Genomic DNA, 24026 nt, shown 5'->3' on the forward strand with positions numbered 1-24026 from the left:
CTTGCATGATTCTTCAAAGCTCACTCACTCTTTAGACCACTTTGTACTTCCTGATACGCTTAACTAAACAGGAAGGAATAACTAAAAAAAAAAAAAGAACAAACTAAAACAAACAAGATAAGCGGAAAAAATAAGCCCCGGAAGGAGGTATAACTCAACACTTGATAAACGTCTCTGAATACGTCGAGAGGACAATGCTTAAAAAATAATAAAACCGGGAGGCAGAAGAAAGATTAGGGGAACACGGCCGAAGCGATTTACTGGATGGGAGGAGGGAAGGGAAGAAGTTTGGGGGTCTGGTGGTGAAAATAGCGCTAAATACAGACACATTCTCAGTTTTCCCGGCCCTTCAGAAAGAGTCGAAGGCGTAACCGAAGAGGCAGGTCAGTTTCCCCTCGGCAATAAACACTCGGTCACTTTCTCCCCTCATGTTTACCCCGCAGCCTCACCTTTCACGCCGCATGACCCCCTCGCCCCCTCTCTCCCCCTTCCTCTCTCTCTCTTTCCTCCCCTTTCTTCCTTCCTCCTCTATCTCTCCACGTCTTTCCTCTCCCCTTTCTTCTCCATGACCCTTCTCTCTCACCCCTTCCCTCCTCCCTCCTCCCATCTCCAACTGCATTCATTCCCTCTCTGGCTTCTTTTATACCCTCTTAATTCTTCCTCCTCTCTCCGTCTGAACCCCTCATCCCCTTTCCTTTGTACTCTTTCCATCCTCCTACCGTCCATTGCCTTCACTCCTTCCTTCTCCCCTTCTCTCTCTCCTCTCCCTCTCCCCTGCTCCTCCCCTCCTTCCCACTCTCTCCCTCCCTGTTAAACAACACACACGCCCTCTGAAAGTACTTCGCGCCGTGGGATTCATCGGTAATAATACAAAGCACGAGGCGCCTGAACGTGGAAAAAGAAAACTCCGCCCGCCGGGGACGCGTTAATAGGCTTCGCGGGGAATCAGAATCTGCGTGACAAGCGCCTGAACCCGACACCCGCGCCCGCCACCCACTATTTCCCCGCCGGTAACTAAACTCCCGACTCTGCCATTTTCTCTTTTTTTTTCGTGTTATCTCTGGGCTTCCTGGTCCCGCAGTGCAGCATACTCACTTATTTTGCTTCATTGTTTTACCTATGACTACTTTTTCCCTTCATCAATAATCTCGCTAGTAGGTACTACTCAGCGAAACCTAAACATTCATTATTCCCTCATGATTTCCCCGAGTATCATGTATCAATCTCTTATCTACTGTCAACATTTTGCATTAACAACTATATACTTCTTTTGCATCATTAATCACGTAAGTACTGCACGGAGTCAAAACATTAATTTCCTTATTATTTACCAGTGGGCCGTGCCTTTTAATAAGTTCCCCATAGGAGAACTTATTAAAACGCACGGCCCACCAGATGTCTCTACTGCCAGTCGACCAACCGAGATTTTCCCTGAAAATATCTCTTAATTACCGTAAATCCCCTGCGTTCTTTCTTGGCAAACTATAAATACATATCAATACAGAAACTGATATTGTTTGTATAAAAAATGGAGTGGATATGTTTCTTTCTCTACACAAGACGAAAATAATGACAATATGACGGTACTTCACAACTCGGGTGGAAAAAAACCACAGAGTTATATGCCTAGAGCGCAAGAGCCAGACACTCGGGTGCGGCAACCGGAAGTACCTCGGCCGCCATCTTTGGGAGCCCAGTCCAGCCAACTCTGTGCTCCAGCCGGTAACTTCAAAGTGAGGTAAGTGGTAGGTGGTGATGGTGGTGGTAGTGGTGGTAGCGAGAGGGTATGCAAGTCAGTGAGTAACAGAGTGAATAAGTGTAAGCGAGTGCGTGAATGAACGAGAGAATGTGAGTAAGTCAGTGAGTGACAGAGTAAGCGTGAGCGAGTGGGAGCGTGGATGAGTGAAAGAGTGAATGAGTGAGGGAGTGAATGGGTGGCTAAGGAATGTAAGTGCGTAAAAGGTTATGAGAAGATAACACGGCGAGCGAATGAGTAAATATCATGAACGAGAGGTACTGAAATCCCTCATCTCAAAGCCTCGAACCCCCCCAAGAAACCAATAACTAGTTAGGTAGGTAGGGTTTGATTGTAATGCCGAGAGGGAGTCACGAGACGAAGGGGGAGGAGCTTAGCGAGGAGCAAAGGCGAGAAGGCGAGGGCAAGGAGACCCACGGGCCAGTGAGGAAGAGCACCACAAGTTTGGGAGACGTGAGGAGACAAGCACCACTGCAGCAAGAGACAAGCTTGGGAGACGTGAAGAGACGAACACCCCTACAGCAAGGAGCGGCAGCGAGAAATCACAGAGAAGCGGGCTGGTCAGAGAGGTGTCCATCTCTCCACTCAGCCCCCCCCCCCCCCGACCCACCCACCACTCACGGCCTGCTGTGTGAGGCGGGCTAGTCAGGAGACGAGCAGCAGGCAGCAGCAAAGGCAGCAAGTTGGAGTTGAGTGAGAGGTGTCCATATCTCCACTCAGCCCCCCCGAAGAACCACCCACGGCCTGCTGTGTGAGACGGACTATAGGATGGGAACTTGTATGGCGGGGTAACCTGCCCCTCGACTGCCCGAGTGGCCGTCCTACCACTGTCCTGGTGGCCGATATACCACTGCCCCAAGCTGCTCCCTACATCACGACGAGCGCCCGCCTCTCAACACCACCCGAGCTGCTCCCTCTCCACATCAAGCGGCGCCCGTCTGTCCATCACCAGGACCGCCCCTTTCCCATCGTGGACGTCCCTTGCCGAGCCCGACGCTCACGCCAGCTCCTGCTTCTCCTCCTCCAGCAACCAGAGCTAAGCATTATGTGTATTGCCCCAAATCTCCCTTGTGCCGGTAGCTAGTTAGATTAGAGGCATACAGCCTGTCAGTAATTCATTTTTAAGTACTCCGCTAACCTTTGAAAAATGAAACTAAATACATATTTAGATACAACCTTACTGAGTGTTATCATTTGGAGCCTGTTTTGCTGCTCATTTGAGATTACTGAACCCTTACACACATCCCCCCCCACCCCAAAGTACATTATCACCATCCAGTTTCTTACGCTGTCTCACAAGTGGTTCACACGGAAATCCTCCCACCTTCCATAATTAATCACAAGTAACGCCCTTCTGGTCACAAAACCTCGGAACGAGTGTTCACTTGTCCTGAGGCCTTACCATCCGGGACCAGCGCTCGGGAATGTAGACTACTACCACGCTACCACATACCATCACAACCATAGTGGTCGTCAAAAAAGGGATGTAGCATGCCCCCGCTACCCTATATGACTATAATTACGTAAATACTGCACGGAACCTCTACACTCATTATTTCCCCGACCATCATATCAATCTTTTATTTTTTCAACACTGGTTTACTTATAACTCCACTTCTCCAACATGAATAATCACCTAACTACTTCACGGAGCCTAAACATTCATTACTTCATTATTTCCATGAGTATTTTGCATCAATCTATTATAAATGTTCACTTCGGCGCAATCACAGGTAAGAACACACAATAATAACAATAGGTGTAGATAAGGCCACGCACCACCATGGGCTCACTCATAATGAAGGTAAAAAGAGCAGAACATGGCACCCAAAGGCACCTTTACATGGACGAAGGTGGAGGTGTGAAATGGAAGTATCTAGCAACTCAAAAACATCCTTGCTACTACTGACTCCATTTCTATCATTTTCATTGCGGTTCTAGTTGTCTCTTCCAGGAAATGGAGAGAGAAATGAGCATAGATGAATAACTGCACTATAATCAACAGGTGTGAGCGGTAATCAGGAGCAGCAAGGTGAGGGGCGGCAACAGAGGAGCACAACGGATCAAGGAAGGCCAGGCAGGGGGTGGAAGACATGAGCAAGCTAATCCAGGGACATCATCACAAATCTAGGCAATCATGACGGCCTAGAGGGATCATCGGCGTGACTGATATCTCAACTACTACCTCCTGCCCTTCCTTTCGCCTGTACCCACCTCTGAGACGCTGAGGAGGCGGCGAGAAGGGATGCACCGCCGCCAGCAGAGCAGTGACCACAGACACGCGCGCCACACTGACCGCTTCATCGGGACTCGCGTGCTCAGACTGAGGTTCATCGGATTGAGGCTAGATGGTTCGTTCGGGCTTCATTCAGTGTTTGGCTTTGTTTCCCAGTATTTTTTACTCATATTTTAATTGCTGTACATGATAATATTACTGACCTTTGGGCGAAAGACTCCGTAGTGTGAATGACATACGACATGTAGGCGAAATATTGAGTTTCCACCTTAAGTCTAGTTTGCTCGGGCATCATTCGGTTTTATTTTTGTATCGTAATTCAATAGATTCCTACCTTTTTCGTTACTTATGTTCAACAGACTTGTCAAGGTGTATAGGTAAGAGGCTGGAAAGGTCGTCAGGTAAACATTCACCGCATTAAAATTCATTTATTCACAAAACTTAATGAATCATCAGTAACATTCAAATACCTACAAGTTACTTGTTAAATGTATACTGACATTAACATCTCGATGTAACACCCATTACTACAAGTGCATGAAATACGTACACTGTTGAGATGCAACATGTATGTTGTTCAGTAGATCTGGGCCCTCTGGGGCATGCTGGGACACACACACACACGCACAGGTTGGGGTGTGCTCCTTGGGGTGGTCCAAAGAGTCTAGAGAATTGGGTGTAAGCTACGTACCAAGGGGACGACTATGCACAGGCGGTGGGCTTTTCTGTTAAGCCTCCATGTTATGTTGGGCAACAGGCACTATGATAAGCTGTACAGGGTTGATGTGAAATTAGCCCGATATGGCTGTCATGAGTGAAACGCATATTAGAGTAATTGGTATGAATGATGGTAGAGAGGGTATGTGGGAGGGTGTGCCTGGGGGGGATGTATGGACGGGGATGGATGAGAAGTCTAGAGGCAGGAGTAAGGATCGAAGGATGTGCTATTGTGATGTCCGAAAGAGTGTGGAATGGTGTGACTGATTATAGTTGGAAGGGATCAAGAATTGTGTGGGTGAAAGGAAAAGTAGGTTTAGTAAAGTATGCATGGGTGTGTATTTATGCACCAGTAAATGTGAAAAGTAAAAAAGGACTGAGGGAAAGGGAAATTTGGGGGGGAGGAAGTGAATGCATGTTTGAAGAGTTTTGAGAAAGAAAGGAAACTTATTATGATGGGAGATATGAATGCTAAAGTGGGTGATGAATGTCTGATGGATGTGGTGGGAAAATGGGGGATACCTGGAAAGAATGAAAATGGAGAGTGCTTGGTGGACGTCTGTGCTGAGAGGGGGCTGTTCCTAGCGAACACTTTCTTTCAGCACAAGAATATATATCCACCGATACACATGGAGGAGGGGGGAAGATTATGAGCAGAAAGGATTGATTGATTATGTTGCAGTAGATGGAAGACTTAGAAAGGATATTTGTGACGCGAAGGTAGTAAGAGGAATGTTAATTCGATGACTGACCATCTTGCAGTGCTGGTAAAATTAAGACTGAAGGAAAAGTGGGTATTTGAAAAAGGTGGAGTAAAAAAAGAAATATTGAAGACAAGTAAAAAAAGAAATATTGAAGACAGAAAAGTTACAGGGAAAAGAAATAAAAGATGAGTATAAACGTGAAATGGCAGCGGCATTTAAGTGAAAAATGGGGAAGTGTAAAAGATAGTACAGATATTGAAAAATATAAAGGTAAGTCTGCTGAGTATACCTGGAAAGGTATATGTATGGAAAAGTCATAATAGAGAGGTTGCAAAGACTTACACAAGAGAAAATCAGTGAACAAGGAGGATTTAGGAAGGGAAGGGGATGTGTGGATCAGATATTTTCCTTCAGGATGGTAGTAGAAATAATATTAGCAAAAGGAAAAAACTATATGCTGCCTTCATGGATCTAGAAAAAGCTTATGACCGAGTCGATTGGCTGGCATTGTGAAACATTTTAAAGATATATGGTGTGGAAGGAAAACTGCTTAATGCAATAAAGTCTTTCTACGAGGATGCATCCGCATGTGTCAAAATTAGTTTAGAAACAAGTGAACATTTTAAGATATAAGTGGGCTTGAGGCAGCGGTGTGTCATATGTCACCATGGTTATTCAATATTTATATGGATGGTGTTATGAGAGAAATGAAGGGTAAAGTTGGGGAAGTTGGAATAAAAATGTACGCTGAGGGAAGGAAGTGGGTACTGAATTCAATCTTATTTGCTGATGACACAGTGCTCATTGCAGAAAATTAAAGTGACTTACAAAATTTGGTCAGTGTTTTGGATAGTGTAGCTATGTACCTAAAAGGAGAAAGCTGAAACTAAATGTCAACAAAAGTAAAATGATAGTTTGTGAGCAGAGTAGAAGTGATCGAGGTTGTGGATTTTGTATGCCCATATGGAGTGGGAATTGAATGTGAAAAAGAATGCAAAATAATTTTCAATGGTGAAGAAATGGAGGAGGTTAATGAGTTTAAGTACCTTGGATCAGTTATGTGTAAGCATGGTGGTACAGAAGGAGAAACAAGAGAAAGAGCATTGCAAGGAAGAAAGGTGGTGGGGTCTTTGGGACGAATCATGAATGGCAGAAGTGTGTGCATGGAGGTAAAGAGGGATTTGAGAAATACAGTAATATTACCAACCCTCACATATGCAAGCAACACATGGGCCTGGTATGAAAGTCAGAGGTTTAGAGTGCAGGCAGTGGAAATGAGTTGTTTGAGGAGTGCATGTGGTGTGAGTAGAATGGATGGAATGAGTAATGAAAGTGTGTATGAGCGTCTTGGAATGTGTCACGTGGGTGAAGGGAAGAAGTGTGGAGTTGTGGAAGAAGTGAAGCGACAGACTTTAAAGTGGTTAGGTCACATGGAGCGAATGGAGGAGAATAAGATAACCAGATATGTGAGTGAGATAGAGGAAAGGAATGTTAGAGGACGACCCCCAGTGAAATGGAGAGATAAGGTGTAGGAGTATGTCAGGGAGAGGGGGGAAAGATCCTTGAGAAACTCTGAGCAGGCAAGGAGGGAGAGTCTGGATAGAGAAAGATGGAAACTCTTCTGCCGTGGCCATCCCCTGGTGGGAGCTCCTAGGAACAGGTGTCGATGATATGATGATGATGACTATGAACATCATCTTACCGGGTAAAAATGGAATCCTCATCCCACGGTGCTCGACACTGCTCACTGGCCACTGTTTTTGTTCAAACTGAAGATGGTGGGTAGGAAGCGGCATTCAGGATTACCATATTAATTAAAATTGTCATACTCAGCTAATGGTATTTGCCAGTTCCAAACAGATAACTGTCACCCACATAAATAACACTGTTATTAATAGAATCACTAATCCTTTATGCTTTTAGTGAGTTAAAGGGATAAATTGACATTCCTAAAGCTAATCTGATTATCATATTTTGAAATGATTATCGCACATTGAGGAATACTGCTACTGGTGCTGCCACCAAGCAGCCGCGCTCCGCCGCCCCCTGCCGTCCATTATGGCGTATGATTATGGCCCCATCTCCCTTACATAATCCTCCTGGGGTGCACACAGCCTCAAACACACAGCCTGCCACCCTCACACTAGACAGTCATTCATCCTTCAGCGTCGCCTCACGCCCAGTGATCATAATGGTCAACAGTCAACATCAGCAGCAGAAAAATATATTTACAATCTGAACATACTGCTAGATATTAGATAAATATATATATATATATATATATATATATATATATATATATATATATATATATATATATATATATATATATATATATATATATATATATATATATATATATATATATATATATAATGACTTCTTGTTATTGTAGAGTTTGTTCACTAAAATATGATTGTTATGGTAACAATAATAAGTTATAAAATAATTTACAATAAATAGTAAATATGTAGAATTAACTGTATAAAGCTCTCTAGGAGACATCATTAAAACAATTCCACTATACAAGACAAGCTTATACAACTATTAATTAGGAAAATATACTAAGACTCTACTATACCTACTAACTACCGGCTACAAGTCCTACCTCACATACTGTACAGCCCGCCACGCCGGGCACACCCACACCTCCGCACCCTGGCCCTCACGCCGACCCTTCCTGTGTGAGGCTCACCCAACCGTTAGAACCAATGTTATTTATGCATTATGGTTTTGGCTGTCCATTAAGTGAAACAATCAATGCTCAAGTTCCCTTAGAAATTTTAAAGTTTTGAATTATGTGCTAATGAGTAACATCACTATTACCATCACAGGTAAAAGATACATTTCCTTCCATACAGTAAAAATATAAATATCATAACCATGTCTCAAGCACACTGGAGTGAAATGCAAAGTCTTGGCAACGCAATCAAATGTTTGTCTTAATTTCCTGTTAAAAATATGCTTTGGCTAAAGTGGCAAATTTACCCTTCTCAGAGAAGTCAAAGTGTTATATCAAACTTTGTATTTGGGTCCCTGAGAACTCTTGGAAGTTGTTTCCTGGTGAAGTCTGTTTCTGATTGGTCTTGTTTCCTTCACACAGCCTCCAGCACACACCCGCCCCCCCCAACCCCTCCACTACAAGTTGGGTACCTGAAGTTAATCAACATGGAGCATGGCTAAGGTCCTATCAATGATGGTAAACAACAGGTCTGCAACACAACTTACTGCACCACATTGTGTTGATAGCAGAGGGTTTAAGGCACCCTAGAGAATACATGGGACAGCAAACCTTGATTATGCATCATGACTGAGACAAGAGATTGTAGAAAAAGGGCTATAAACTTAAGCAAAAATATTCAGCAAATTATACAGCATATTAGGTAGACCAAGAAACTTAATAGAACAGTTTATAAGCATTATGCTATAACAGTGTGACGAGAAGAAAGGAAATATCCCACTGGTTGATGCTATGTTTAAAAAAAGTTACTGCATATACATACTTACATCGCTACCTACATACTGCTACCACGGATAAACTCTGCAGCGTGGTCAAACGATGCAATGTCTCACTAATCCTTGACTACTTCTGTTCAGCCATCCAGATGAATACTGCTAACACCCTCTGTGCTGAGTAACAACATGAAGAGTAGCAACACCACTGAGAACTCCAGCTGTCCAGGTCCCCGATTACAGCCAGAATCACCAACCTGTGGGGAAACAAAAAAGAGGACGTGGCTGTGTTACAATGTCAAGAGAAACACACCAAGAGAAGAGAGGAAGCGAGGGTGAGGATGTAACTGTTTTCTGGTGTCAAAGCGAAAACCCTGAACAATAAATGTGAGGAGGCAGGATTGGGGCCGTAGCAGTTTCCCGATTTTAATTACCAAACACTTGACCAAAAGATGAAGTCATATTTTGGATAACTACAATTCACAGCTGACAGAATATGAATCAGATTGTCAATTCATATCCATGCGACAAACTACAAAAATGTGGCAGTGTTTAGATGTCAAAAGATAAATACTAAATGAATAAAAGTCCTGTTTTGTATAGCTTGTATCCTATCACCTATCAGCTTACAAATGGATGCCTGCGTGACACACAAAAAGATGTTGATTCCTTACCGTTGCATTGCACCCCACGTAGCTGGTTGGCTGCTTGCGGTACCGGGCCTGGTAAGCACACGGGGCAAACTCTGTGACCCGCCGAGCCACGATGCTTGGCAGGTCCGAGTAAACACCACACTCAAGCGAATTTTGGTCCATCTCAATGGCGACCAAAAGAGCGTTGGTGTCTGGTATACGGTGGGCCCAGAAAGGAATCTGAAGCAACAAAGAGTATGAATTTAACAGCTACAGAACCATATGCATCTGCTCAATCAGTCAGTCAACTTTTTATGCTCAGAAGTCTAAGAGTATTCACAAATAATATACATAAATACAAATCTATTATTCACCTTTTCAGTTGCATTGGTACACTTCATAGTACTTGAGAGGGAAGTCACCTCCCCAAAGTAGTAAACGGCCCTCTCCATCGTGCATGACTCCAGTCCCCCAATCTGTGTGATGCCCCACTCTGTCCAGGCATCCGTACTCGGTGCAAGGAGGGCCAGGACGCCACTGGTAGTTAAGGGAATGATAATTAATCCCTTGACTGCAGATTTCCTACAAGAAGACATCATCAAGCTACAGGAATGGAACAAAAAATGGCTGCTACAATTCAAAGAAGAAAAATGTAAATCATGCACCTTGAGAGGGGATATCCAGCATACCACTACCACATGGGAAACACTCCACTATCCACCACAGAGGCAGAGAAAGACCTGGGAGTATATGTTACCAGACTACCAATGAAAGCCCATTCCGTGCCAATCGCAGCGGATGGGTTAAACCTTTACATGAGTCCTTTTAGAGTAAGTGAGGCAGTCCATGATCGAGCTGAATAACATAAATAATGAAAAAGATGCCTGTAAAGATGCTGCTGAAAATATTAATCTGGTTGGAGAGGTGATATGGTACTTTCCTTTTGAGATTCAGCTAAACCTTCTGAACACTGTAACTACTGTGCTTAACCCTCCACAGACTAGAAGGGGGACTGGCTTAACATTAAAAAAAGGGCCCTAAGAATACCTCCCATTCTCAGAAAAAAAAGAGCTCTCTTCATATAACTAAAAATCAGATGAGTTTGTGCTGTGACTTATTTTGGAGTCAATGCCTACACTTATAACTCACCTGTATATTAAGTATCTCAGGTACTCGGCCCAAGAGAAGATTTCATTGAGCAGATTGAGGGCAACCGAGAAAACACTTGGAATGCGACAGCTTCTCAGTCCACCGGCAGACTCAATGGGCTTCCTTTGCTTACAGAGAGCCTGCTTGTCCACCACCATGTCCATCTTGTATATTCCCAAGTTCTTCAGGTTAGTCAGGATTGGAATGGGAAGCTCGCCAATAAACCTTCCTTGCAGGTTGATTCCATTAAGCTGTTGATTAAAAGATTATGGGGTGAGGTTTAGATTCTTTATTCATCCAAACCAATAGCAATAAAGCGAATGAATATAACATGTATGCTCTTTTGAATATTAACTCAAAATGCCATCATGTGTATTACATTTAACCCGGTAGCAGCGACGGGCCAAATTTGTGGCTTTACCGTGTAGCAGCGACAGGCCAGATTTGTGCCATGATTTAACCCCCCCCAAAATAAATGATACATAAACTGATCACAAATGCTTTCATATATATTATGAAATGGTTTGTGTGAGTGATGATTTTTTCTCATTTTTCTCGCTTAGAGGGACCATTAAGAAACATGATCCCCGCAGCTACTGGGTCAAAATTTCTATCTCAAATGTGCTGCAAATAGTAACTGCACATTCAATTTACTAAGAACACATGGAAGTTGTGTTTCCCATTTAAAGGTATCCTACAATTCTACAGTTTACTCAAGGTGCTGAGAGCATTGAACCATATAGTATATATACACACTTATTTCTCATGGGGTCTATAAATAATTTCCATAAATATTTTGTCTATTTGTGCTTTATCCATGACAAGCACTATCACCAGTGTATCTGCACAAGCCTGGCAAACAGCACGAAGGTCAAGCAGTGTTGCTACTCAAGGACGCACCTCCATCCTGTTGGCGGTGACCACCAGCCCGCCGTCATCCAGCAGCATCAGCAGGTAATTCTCCTCAGTGAGCCACTCGGCATCCCTGATGTGCTCCTGAAAGTTGTGCTGCAGGGTGCTGGCAGTGAAGTTGACACCCACAACTGTAAAGGAAGTCACAGGTTCTTTTGGATCCTAATCTTTGTACGTGCAGCATTTTTTCATATTTTTGTTTAGCCTTTGGTTTAGCTCCTTTGCCATAAGAAAAGGAATGCTGCATGACCCTCAAAATATGGTTTGTTGTATATACACATAGGATAAAATATTCACTGCATAAATTTGCCAGGTAAGGATGATTTGACAAAAATACGTATTCATCCTGTATGTTGATATACTGTTAACAAAGGCTCAGATAAGGTATTTCCATGATTTATGCCAGAGAAAATCAGAATTAGTGACAACTCACCTCCAGCCATCACTTGTGACTTCTCCTTCTCGACAATGACAGGCATTGAGAGGTAGGCTCCTTCGGCATGAGGGATGACAGACACTCCGCGGGTGACCTCGCCTCGCCTCAGGGCCGGGTTGTTCCATGGGTCGCGCCACGTCTTGACACCTTGCTCGTCCCTGAGTTAAGGTAATGGATGAACCAAGCTGATACAAACACACAATCATAGCATTTAAAGTGCAATGGTACCTCTTGTTATCATGATAATATTATACAATCACACCACTTCTTTGTTAACATTGGCAATGCTACGACACAGGCTCTGAATTCCTGCCATTACTTCCACTATCATATCATCCTGACTTCTCTCTGTAGCACAAATGGCAAACTGAATCACCTGTGTGGATCATATCTTGTGTACCCAAATCTGGTGAAGACAGCTCGGCTAAGGATCTTTGATGACGAGTTGTTTTTTTCGTTCATCCACTTCATGTACAGCTGTTCAGTCCAGCTCTGGGACCACAGCAAGCCTTGGATGAGGTCAATGTTACCTGCACAAAGACCATAATGGAAAAAGCTTAATCATATGTTGGGGTAGTTTGTTATGGGCATTTCTTTTATTTGGTGTTTTCTCCTTAATCTGCCTTCAGTGCTGTATGAAAAATAAGATCACATCAGTTTTCACTAATCCCTTGACTGTGGATTTCCTACAAGAAGACATCACCAAGCTACAGGAATGGAACAAAAAGTGGCTGCTACAATTCAATGAAAAAACATGTAAAGTCATGCACCTTGGGAAGGTTTCAGATTCAGATTCAGAATTTTATTCAGAAAAGGTTGGGGGAATTTACATAGAGGGGCAGGGGGGGGGGGGGGGGGGTACATACACATGAAATGACTTGGGAGGGGAAATCCAGCATACCAATACCACATGGGAAACACACCACTATCCACCACAGAGGAAGAGAAAGACCTGGGAGTATATGTCACCAGGCTACCAGTGAAAGCCAAATCCATGCCAACTGCAGCGGACGGGTTAACTAAATTCTATAATGCACAAGGCAATAAAAATTAACTGAAATACTCACATTTCTTCTTCTTGTCCTTCATGCTCTCTTTCAGTTTGAGCATCTGCTGTATGCCTGTGCCGGGCAGGTGGTTGTTGCAGTATGGCCACGGCGCCACAATGGTATGGTTGGGGTTGAGGTTCATTCTTTGCTGCATCTCTGGCTTGCGGATAACCATGTGGTCAGAGTTTTTGAGATTTACGAGGCCGAGGCTGAAAGATACGAAAAAAGAGCCTGAAGTATAATGTATGTCCTTTTAGTTAGGCATTATAATTCTCTCTCTCTCTCTCACTAGAAACACATACCTATATGGTGTTTTCTTTATGGGGGTGTAGGCAAACTGGATCTCATTGTGCACGATGTGGTGATGGTCGTCTATTCTGATCTTGCCCAAGACTTGCATCGTTTCCTCCTTCCTCTCGATAAGGAGTGTCCTTAAGGATTCCATGCTCATTGTGTCCTCCTCAAGGTCAAGGAGGTCGATGTGTGGTGGGGCCTGAGATAGCAGAGTGTACATTGAATTTTTGGACAGAGGCCTTAGACAATAGGTGATAGTACATGAACTTTTCTGACTGAGCCATGTATACATTTTTCAATTATCTATCTATCTGCCTATCTATCTATATGTGTGATTCCAGTCCAGGTTATACATACAGGACACTGTGCCTCTGATAGGAATTACATATAATGCTTTACTCACTGAGAGGTATGAGAGTTGCTTCTGAAGTTTTGGGTGGAGGATCAGGAAGCCGTTGTTGTTTAAGATGAAGGCGTAACCATTGGGTCCGATGGCTTCAAAGGGCGACAAGCTTTTTAAGGTCTTGATTGGTACGTCAATCCCTGCTACACCCAGCAGAGCTGATGTGTTCTGTAACAAGACATTATATTTCTGGTGCTCTAATGGAAGTGAGTAAAAAGGTAATAGGGATATACACGTTATAGCTATGCGTGGCTGCAGTGCTAATCTCCTTCACTTTGGCCCTTGAGCTTGTACGTGATGTGTTAGAACCCATTACTCTGGGAAACATGGCCAGTGTGAAAGGGAGGATGAACAGCTGGGTGAGCTGGACACCGACGGCCCAGGCCAGGGTTGGAACACTGGCCTGCAGATTTGAAGCTAGGCACACTAACCATTAGTAAGGATAAAGAAACATGCATCTGAGGGCAGTAATGGTTCAAGTTTTGGTGGGCTTTAGGCAAGAGTGTGTTTGAGGCTCTATAATGTACCTCCTTCTACATCCTATACATTCTATAGAGTAGCTAATTAGATTATCATTATTTTTTTAATGATCAGTTTGTAATTCTTTAAAATGACAAATATTTTGGGATTCCTACAGACATAGAAGCCTAAAGTGGTTGCCTTGTAGAGTGGAACATAAGCATATTTACTCACAGTGTAGTCAGAGTTGTTGTACACTGGCCTGGTGAGGGACACAGTGAGTTCCTCTGTCTGAAATGGAATAGGTGTTAATATTATGGTTTTCAGAGCAGCTACCTATTACTGGAATGACATACATGAAATTACAGATCGAAGCTGTACCACTACATTGCTCATATATGCAATATCAAGAAATATGTATACACATTGCCTGTAAAAATGTAAGCTTTTGCATACAGGGAATGTTATGCAAATCTCATATTGTTTAAAGAAGATAATGAAAATTTATGCCACAATACTTTCAAAAACTATGATTTTCACCTATAAAAAAATGACAGCCTGAATTATGGTACCATTCTTTAGAGTATAATTTAACTATGATGAAAAATCTTACCCTTGCACAGGACATGCAACACGAGTACAGACTACAAGGCAAGGCAAGGCAAGGCAAAGCATGACAAGGCAAGGCAAGGCAAGGCAAGGCAAGGCAAGGCAAAGCACGGCACGGCATGGCATGGCATGGCAAGGCAAGGCAAGGCAAGGCATGGTAAGGCAAGGCAAAGCAAGGCAAGGCAAGGCACAGCAAGGCAAGGCACGGCAAGGCAAGGCAAGGCAAGGCACGGCAAGGCAAGGCACGGCAAGGCACGGCAAGGCAAGGCAAGGCACGTCATGGCAAGGCAAGGCAAGCCATGCACCACAGACAGGCACTACCGGGGCCAAGCCATCCACCCATGGCCAAGGCCACCAGCCCCAGGCACATACAAAAGACTCTAACCGCTATCAAGTCCATCTTAACAACTTAATGCATTAGCTGCATAGGTCTCAGATTTAATTTGAAGGCTATCTACACTTCTGACCTATTCATTTGTTCTGTTACTCATGTACTGTTGAGTATAATGCTAACTATCAGAGTCCTAATTTGCAGAAGCTCTCAGAAACTAAGGCCCATGGTTAACTTCCCTTCCTATGATTTTCTTTACTCAGTAATAAAAGTTTACAGCATAAAAAATATCCAGGATTACTAAAAATAAACTTTGAGAAAAAAAAACTTACTACAGTAGATAGTTTCTAGAGAGCATCCAAATTTTTCAGATATATCTTTGCATCATGTTTCATAGTCAGTGTTAATGTTTTGAAAAGCTTTCCTGTGACAGAACTGCAAGTACACACCTAACAAATGTAAGGCACAACACTTACTACTCACTCACAAACACTGATCATTCAGTTACATTCGCTAGAGCAATCTTTCCTTCACTTGTCTTCACCGTGCATCCATCGATATAAGTAATCCATAAAGAAAAGGTTTCTCATGGTGTGAATATCAGTGTATCCATCATGTGTCTGAAGCAATGACCTGCCTTGCACCTGGGCCTGGGCCTGGGACAGTAAGGGACTGCAACACGTGGGCTGTGTGGCATCAAAGAGTCTTGGGTCTTGAGTGGACCATGAGTGGGTGTTGCTCCTTCCAGAGTAAAGTAAAGGTAGAGTTGGGGGCATACGCTGAAGCATACTTTTCTTTGGGCTCTATCACAAATATGAACTGTGTACAAGGTAGGAATGCTAATGGCTGTATAGGACATGAATGATGTATATACTGAATATTTTTTTCTTATATTAGCATTAATGATAAGAATCAGGATCAATTACTATGGACTCAGTGAGCTGATATAACTGCCCAGGGACAGCTGCTAAGTTTTCCCTGTTCCTTGCTTATCATAAATAGTGAAGCCTTGCTAGTACTGTTATTATAATGATTAATATCTATTACTAAATACTATCATTATTATTATTATTATTATTATTATTATTATTATTATTATTATTATTATTATTATTATTACTGTCATCATTGTTATCATCATCATTAATATAATCATTACTGATAATCATTAATATAATCATTATTGTCATTATTATCAAATAGCAATATTATTATGACTACTACTATTTCTACTACTACTACTTTTGTTATCATTTCAAATTATTCCTAGTTGACTCTATTTTGTAAGTTATTCAAACAAAATATGCTTCTGTCACTATTAGTTTTCTGAGCAGAGTGGAAGCAATGAACAGTTACAGACTTACAGTAGGACAGAAACAGAGGAAGGGTTGTACTGAATGGAAATTCATAGTAAAGCATCATGACATGGTGTGATGTAGTATAGTCATAGCTGGAGGACTCCATCCTACTGTGCATGCTGTGCGTCCGCTAAACACACCTAGAGACTCTTGGGTTTGAGACACCAACTAGTAGTACAGTATTGCTAGAGGCTCTGAGAGTGTGCACAGGTGAGCCCTGGAGGATATCTTACCACACGCTCTTGGTAGAATGTTACCATTGACTCTGCTAGAGGGGGAGCCTTAGGTCTTGCTAGCACTTGCAAATAGTCCTATAAAAAGTGGTGTTGGGCTTAATGTGCAATTCACGGACAAGTGACCCCTGAAGCCTAGTAAATTAAAAAGTCGAGTCCACCAACACTCATGCTCCTTCACTGTCTCTTCCTAAGAAAAAGTTAATTAAGATGAGGAATAAGACATCAGAGCCCAGAAAAATGTTAGAATTTTATAAAAAGGTGCTTTAAAAGTACAAATATGTGGGAAGAGCAAATATTGTGATTCAATAAACAGAAAAAACTTACAAACCAAGTTTGCAGAACTTTTCTTGATGAAAACAAAGGCAACTCTTCATCTTCTTTAGGCAAGTTATGTTGTCAAAACACTTGAAGGAACTTCTACACTATTTTGAAGCATTGTCATGATGTACACTACTTAAAGGCAATGGAATGGCAAAAAGGGAGTGACCTATTATACTTTATGAGTAATGCAATTTACAAAAATAATATTGCAATTAATGCATTGTAAATAATTAATCAAAGTAGAACCAAGCATAAAGCATGAAAGTCTTCATTAGTAAAAAAATACTAGTCATTACTGGAGCTACTAGAAAACTGTTTTCAGAGTCAAAACCTAGACTCACAAGTCTTGCTCATGAAACTATAGATAAATCTGCTCACTAATAAAAAAAAATAAGAATAGCAATAATAATAATAATAATAATAATAATAATAATAATAATAATAATAATAATAATAATAATAATAATAATAATAATAATAATAATAATAGAACCAGTCAAAAGCTGTATGCTATATTCTTCAGAATATGTAACTGAGGTGCTAATACAAAACTTCCTTTTAATCTTTGAAACTTACTGCATGGAAAATAAGATATGCTCTCCATGTAGCTGCTGTACCAGTGGTCAGTATCCAGGCAATACTGCAGCAAAGCAAAACAGTAACGCATGCAGTAATAACCAAGATAGAGACAACATCCATGCCACAACCCAAGTCTACTGAGGTCACATAAAACAAAATCATCACAGCAGTATTCCAGATTACTAAACATAAACATCAACCAAAGTATTGCCCGAGGTTGCACGTGTAAGAGGAGCAAAGAAGATGAGCAGTTACTTTCAGTATTTTGAGAATCTGTCAACTCATGGGTGTTTGAAGAACAATATAATTTTGATGGATGAAAGGTCCTCCACCAATGTTTGCTCTAAAGAAGAAAAATATACACTTCATTAATGGAAAGAAGTTACCACACCACAACAAAGGATCAGCTCCCTGCAGACTCTAGTTCAGATAGGAGGATGACATTGTAGTAAATACTGTTGGCTATTTTATCCATTAAAACGTTTCAAGGTACTTTGGTATATGATTTTGGGACAATCATAACCACCACCAGAGTCATTTCATCTCCGTTTTGGCTGGTAGGTGCAGGGAAACCTGATCTTGCACATCTATTTCTAAAATTTCTTTCTTATCAGTAAGGGAGGTTACAGAGCTAACAGATAACAAATGACTTGAGGGTTTATGTACATTCTTTAGTGCAAAGTATCTGCAGAGAGCCACACAAATTTGCCCAAGTCCATAAACCACACAGCTTATAGGTCAGCAAAAAACTTTGTGTTCGACAAGTGAAAGATCTCCTTTTCATCAGCAAAACAAATCATTGTCAATAAAATATCCACAATGAACTATTCAAGCAATCTAATTACTAAAGGTACTGGTTCCAAGCTGTTACTTCTACATTAACTAAATAAAAATCTAATGCAAATCAGTGAACCATGAATGCTTCTTTCATTTGTCAGACACACAGCAACACCTGGACAGAGTGGAAACAAGCCAAGTGTTTATCAGAAGGTGTTTGGATGGACACCAGAACAGACTGTCACAATTACCACGGCACTCGAGTACGTTGTTGTGAACTGATCTGTGTGAAATCCATTCTGGGGTTGGGCAGGGGAGAGTATGCTTGAATACGACTCCTGAAACACAGCATGTCATCATATTTGGGGCCATCGTGTAGAGGGATGGCCGCTGCATGAGGGCATGCCATCACAACTGACCCAGAATAACTTTAGTACTATTGAAATGACATTGTGTTAATGTATCAAAAGTTAGAAATTATAGTAAATGTTACAGAACAGAATATGCAGATTTGTGTTCCTCTAATAACTATAATAGAAGAAAACTAAAGACTCTTCAAGGATTTTTGCTTAGAGATTAAGGAAAAAATCATGTTAATAATATAAAACAAATGACTAATAAATGAAAAGCTGCCTTGACATCTTGTTTTCAACCCAGATCCTTACTCCTTCTCAGAAGTTACTCTTGATCATTAACAAAGACGTTTACTAAAATTTATATGCACATAAATTCCTTGGAACTGAAGCAAAATAGAGAACAATAAGAAGAAATACAAAGATGCTGGAAGTTAGGTCAAAGGGAGTTTCTGCCTCAAAGCTTCTTGGCTGCTCGGCACACCTGGAGGACAAAGGGAACTCTCCGGCTCCTTATTAAGAACATGAATCAACCACTGAAAGTTAGTTAGGGCAGTTAGAAGAATGACACACTGCTAATCTGCTGATGTACTGTAATGAGGCCAAGGCTTAACTGTTAAAACCTGATTGTCAAAAAATTATATTGTGCAAATTAAGCTACCAATATTTTACATGAGATCTTGATAACATACGTACTATAAATGCATTTTCAACTGACTTTAAAACTTCTTCATATTTTTTAACACTTACAATGGATAATTATGAGGTACACATTAACTAGTCAGCTACAGATATGAAATTACAACACTCCCCAGAAGACCCCACCAACATATGTGAGACAGGCTGCACATTCTTCCCGACCGACCGGGAAAGCAACATATCTATTTACCTGAATTTTCGTCCTGATGCTGCTCCTGGTGGTGATGACGGAGTACATGCCGCCAGTGCAGTAGGCCATCTGCTTGAGCACCGCCGTGGGGATGGGGTGCGGGCCCACGGCGTAGGTAAAGATGCGAACTGACCTGGTGAAGTTGTCAGTGCGGTACCTGAGGCAGAGGGGGAAAGTCATAGGGCCAGTTCGACAGCCCGACACAGAATCATTGTTAGCACCCAAAGCAGACTCTATTCTCCACAATGATCCGTTATCTCTACTCAACACCAGATACTAAAGAGATCTCCTGTGTGGTTTTCTAAAGTTTCCTTCCTTTTATATCGACGCCATATACTATAATACAAGAAATTTTCGTAGTATTTTGTGTTTCGTTGGGGAGCTTACAAACTTCCTGTATTGGACTGTAAAACTGGCCCATAGTGATCACAGCACCTCTGCACTGTAACCATCAATGGCTGACTTGATATTTACTGAAAGCCATCACTGAGGACTGATTAGATCCAAATCCTGGCTACGGAAAATTGGGAAACTAATGATGGCAAAGACAATTAGACACTTACTTAGGAAGCTTTATTATACACTGCAACAAAAATGACGATAGCATATATTACAGTGTCATGATGAAGGTGAAAATATCCCAAAAATCTTATTAAAGTAGAAAATAAAAATATTCTGCCTTCTTATTTTAACCCAGTAGCAGCGACAGGCCAAATTTGTGGCTTTACCGTGTAGCAGCGACATGCAAAATTTGTGCCATAATTTAAACCCCCCAAAATAGATGATACATAAACTGATCAGAAATGCTTTAATACATATTATGAAATGGTTTGTGTGAATGATGATTTTTTTCTCATTTTTCTCGCAGAGAGGGACCATTTAGAAACATGATCCCCCGCTGCTACCGGGTTAACCAATACATATCATAGCAAAGAGTAAAGAGAGACTAGATTATGCAAATACATAAAAATCATTCATCCAAAGCATCATTATAACTCTGCACTAACTTCTTGATGACCTCCTCCGGCCACTCCGTTCCCCCGTCACTGAAGAGCATGATGGTCTTGAGGCAGTTCGCACCTTCCCCTTTCTTCCGAGTGGCCTCAAACTTTAACAGACACAGCAATCACTTATGGCACAAGTTCCATACTTATTCATTAGTAGTAAGAATGAGATAACTAAATATGACACCAATATTATGAATAGTATAGCTGAAGAGATTTTAAGCAAGGGAAATAGAGAACTTCACTGACTCACATGATTGAAGGCTTCATAGGCAAAGGTGAGGGCATTGGAGTAGCTGGCCATTCCCCCGTCCTCGAGGTCATCAATGGCCTTGAACAGAAGCTTCTTGTTGCTGGTGGTGGCCTGGATCAGCGGCTGCGTGCACTCCTTGTTCTCGCTGGTCTTGTTCACCTGCAAGAGTTTTCTCATATGATGTAACAGTGATCTCTTTCTTCATGCAGTGAGCTCAATCTTAATAATTTATCTAGTGCCTACTGACTGTGGAAAATAGTGATGTTTTTGCTTTCTATTTACCTATTTAGTCAATGTAAGCAATGATTTCCTGCCAACAATATTTTCTTACAGATAACAACACTATATTACTGAAAATATCTCATGAAAATGCACCCAAACCATATGTATATATAAGTCATGTGTATGGAACCAAATGAAGGATAATACCTCACATAATGTGCAGTTGTTAACCCATTCAGTGGTGCTGTTGAACTGTGAGGAGCAAAAGAGTAGAATCTGTTGTAAGACAGTACGTGGGATATGTAATGGATCAGTTTCCATCAGAGAATAATGTTTCATTCATTAGCAAAGTGACACTTGTAGAAGCTGAGTACATACGGCAGCAACATTAACATAATCGTTCTCCCCGAGGGTGTCAATCAGTGTCTTCACGGCCCACTTCATGATGGTGAAAGTCTGGCCATGGACGCTGCCACTCCTGAATGAGACGTACGCTCAGGGTCAGGGGAGGGTAATATATGATGAAAATAGTAATTAAGGCCACAGTGATGAGTTTGAATAGGCTCACAGCAAAACAAGACATTATATGTACGTATAACTGTTTACCTGTCCATCAAGATGATCATGTCCTTGGGGGACACTGAGCCCTGGACATACCACGGCCTCAAGCGGGCATCATACAGGTCCAGGTCCACCAGTGAGGGAGGAACGTACCAGCTGGGGGAGGGGAGGCAACATTAAGGTCTTCAATTTCCCTTCAGCACAGACATATGAAACCTTGACATTTAGAAACTGTTTTTCTTACCTATTTAGAAGTGTTGCTTTAATTAAATTACTTTAGGGTTGTGTAATTTTACCTGGTAGCTGGATAAACCCGCATGAAGCCAGTTTGTGCCGCAAAATACTGCCACATAAGAGTTGGGTCCTTTTCATAATTTTCTTGAAAAACTCGATCAACATCTGCTGACCACTGAAGGCCATTCAGTATTTCTGGATCTGGTGGAAGGGAAGCAGGCTCAGTTTACCTCATACATCATCATCATCAGCAACAAGAGGACTAGTCATATATCATGACTACTACACCATTAACTGAGACAGAACAGACTTACTATAAGCAAAAATGAAGAAAAATATTTTGTCATTTTTTTCATATTACCTCAATGAATTAAATTTGACTTAACTTATTTCAGGTAATACACACCATGCAGGTTAATTTGAACAATCAGAATAAAACAAATTCAGCAATAACTATAGCAGCCAGGCAGCCAGCCAGTCTAGGCACACAACTCATCCCTCAGCGTCCCTCACCATTCCCATCACTTGTTGACTTGAATATGAAAATAATCATAATATTCAAAATCATTTGCCAGACTAGATCATCACTCATTATTTCTTTACAACTCATAACTTATATCCAGTTGCACAGATTAATGACTACAAAAAAAAATCTATCTCTATAGAATAGTTATGCAGGAGGTGATGCAGCATGCCTCTTAGAAGCAAGACACATTATCTAAGGTCTACTTTACATTACTCACATTGCTACAAACTTCTTGAATGTGTTGGTCTACAATCCTTCAAAATGTTACGAGACTTCAAAGTAGCTAAGATAAATAGTTTCCTATCATTCAAAGGGTAAAGAGGAACTATGGTCTCACACTTCATAGAATAAAGAACAGGAGGGTCTTGTTAGTCTACTGAGGGGAAAAATATTAGAGGGAAAGATGCTCAGAGCAAGGAACCAACTGTTATACTTTAAAACCATTCTTGTGTGAACAGTGTTTCAAAATGTGATGTGCAAACCCATCACAGGAAACTATACTATCTTTCAGTAAAAACAATTAGAATTAGACTCTGTATATATATATATATATATATATATATATATATATATATATATATATATATATATATATATATATATATATATATATATATATATATATATATATATATATATATATATATATATATATATATATATATATATATATATATATATATATATATATATATATATATATATATATATATATATATATATATATATATATATATATATATATATATATATATATATATATATATATATATATATATTGTATTGATTTTTAGTATGCATATTGATTTTAAAACCAGCTCTGAGCAGATTTCATGAAACATGAGGTTAGAATTGCCAGATAACTCTGATTGTAAATATAATAAAATCAAAAACGTTTCACTAGAAGCAGTGAGGAGAACAGTTCTGACAAACCATAACACAGCATCGGGTCTTGGTTAGAAGGGTCTACCCTACAGAAAACCTCTGTGAGCCTCCTGAGGGCACAGCGGCCTCACCACCACACCCATGGACATGCTTTAAATATGGAAAACATGAGGACTGGGTCCTCATATCTACAAGATGGGTATTGTAGTACACTTGTAGAATACAAGAATAAGAATGATAATTGTATATATGGGATTGTTCTGGGAGGGTGGTGACTCCAAGCTGAATGTCCCTGAGGAGGGTGTTCAACACATACCCTGCTCCCTAAGCTCCCTGATGTTGGGCCATAACCCTACAACAGAAACGAACATTCATCAGTCACAATGAGTCTTAGATGTATAATTCCTTCAAGGCTTCTACTTGGATTGATTTAATGCTCATGACCTGATCAAAGGCAAGATGCTGTCATATCAAAGCCTTATCATTTAATATATACTGAGTGATGGATCTAAGGCTCAATTTAACTGAGAAAACCGTCAATATGCTGCACTGCCACCACCAGCCGCTGATACTGTCCTGCTAAAAAATATGCATGAGTCTATTAAACAGATATCAACATCAGTGTTTTGACATATATCAAACATTAAAAAATCTCTATATAGCAACTTGAAATTGCAGGCATGGAACA

At 41.1% G+C, this 24026-nt stretch overlaps 1 protein-coding gene and 1 long non-coding RNA gene across 4 annotated transcripts in view; one reads left to right on the plus strand and one right to left on the minus strand.

Annotated features, from left to right (window-relative positions):
- The first annotated feature begins 2179 nt into the window (after positions 1-2179).
- On the plus strand, positions 2180-8612 carry LOC127006761 (uncharacterized). The gene is made up of 3 exons (XR_007759746.1): positions 2180-2325; positions 2457-4107; positions 8517-8612. It is a non-coding gene; the product is annotated as an uncharacterized LOC127006761 (long non-coding RNA).
- The window catches only part of LOC127006760 (voltage-dependent calcium channel subunit alpha-2/delta-2-like), a 45190-nt gene continuing 28957 nt past the window's right edge, over positions 7794-24026 (minus strand). The window contains exons 5-24 of one of the 3 annotated variants that reach the window (XM_050877041.1): positions 23655-23690; positions 21990-22128; positions 21739-21849; positions 21511-21610; positions 21340-21384; positions 20911-21069; positions 20661-20761; positions 19654-19810; positions 16732-16809; positions 14435-14491; positions 13742-13909; positions 13347-13537; positions 13063-13253; positions 12372-12525; positions 11993-12153; positions 11548-11690; positions 10648-10898; positions 9873-10035; positions 9541-9738; positions 7794-9123 (exon numbers count right to left, since the gene is read on the minus strand). In XM_050877041.1, coding sequence (XP_050732998.1) covers positions 9007-9123; positions 9541-9738; positions 9873-10035; positions 10648-10898; positions 11548-11690; positions 11993-12153; positions 12372-12525; positions 13063-13253; positions 13347-13537; positions 13742-13909; positions 14435-14491; positions 16732-16809; positions 19654-19810; positions 20661-20761; positions 20911-21069; positions 21340-21384; positions 21511-21610; positions 21739-21849; positions 21990-22128; positions 23655-23690 — 2720 coding nt within the window. In that variant the 3' untranslated portion in view covers positions 7794-9006. Of the gene's footprint in view, positions 9124-9540; positions 9739-9872; positions 10036-10647; positions 10899-11547; positions 11691-11992; positions 12154-12371; positions 12526-13062; positions 13254-13346; positions 13538-13741; positions 13910-14434; positions 14492-16731; positions 16810-18662; positions 18750-19653; positions 19811-20660; positions 20762-20910; positions 21070-21339; positions 21385-21510; positions 21611-21738; positions 21850-21989; positions 22129-23654; positions 23691-24026 lie in introns of all 3 variants that reach the window. The other 2 variants (XM_050877040.1, XM_050877042.1) reach the window with 2 other exon arrangements.

Source organism: Eriocheir sinensis, chromosome 33, assembly GCF_024679095.1.
Source record: "Eriocheir sinensis breed Jianghai 21 chromosome 33, ASM2467909v1, whole genome shotgun sequence".
NCBI classification, from domain to species: Eukaryota; Metazoa; Arthropoda; class Malacostraca; order Decapoda; family Varunidae; genus Eriocheir; species Eriocheir sinensis.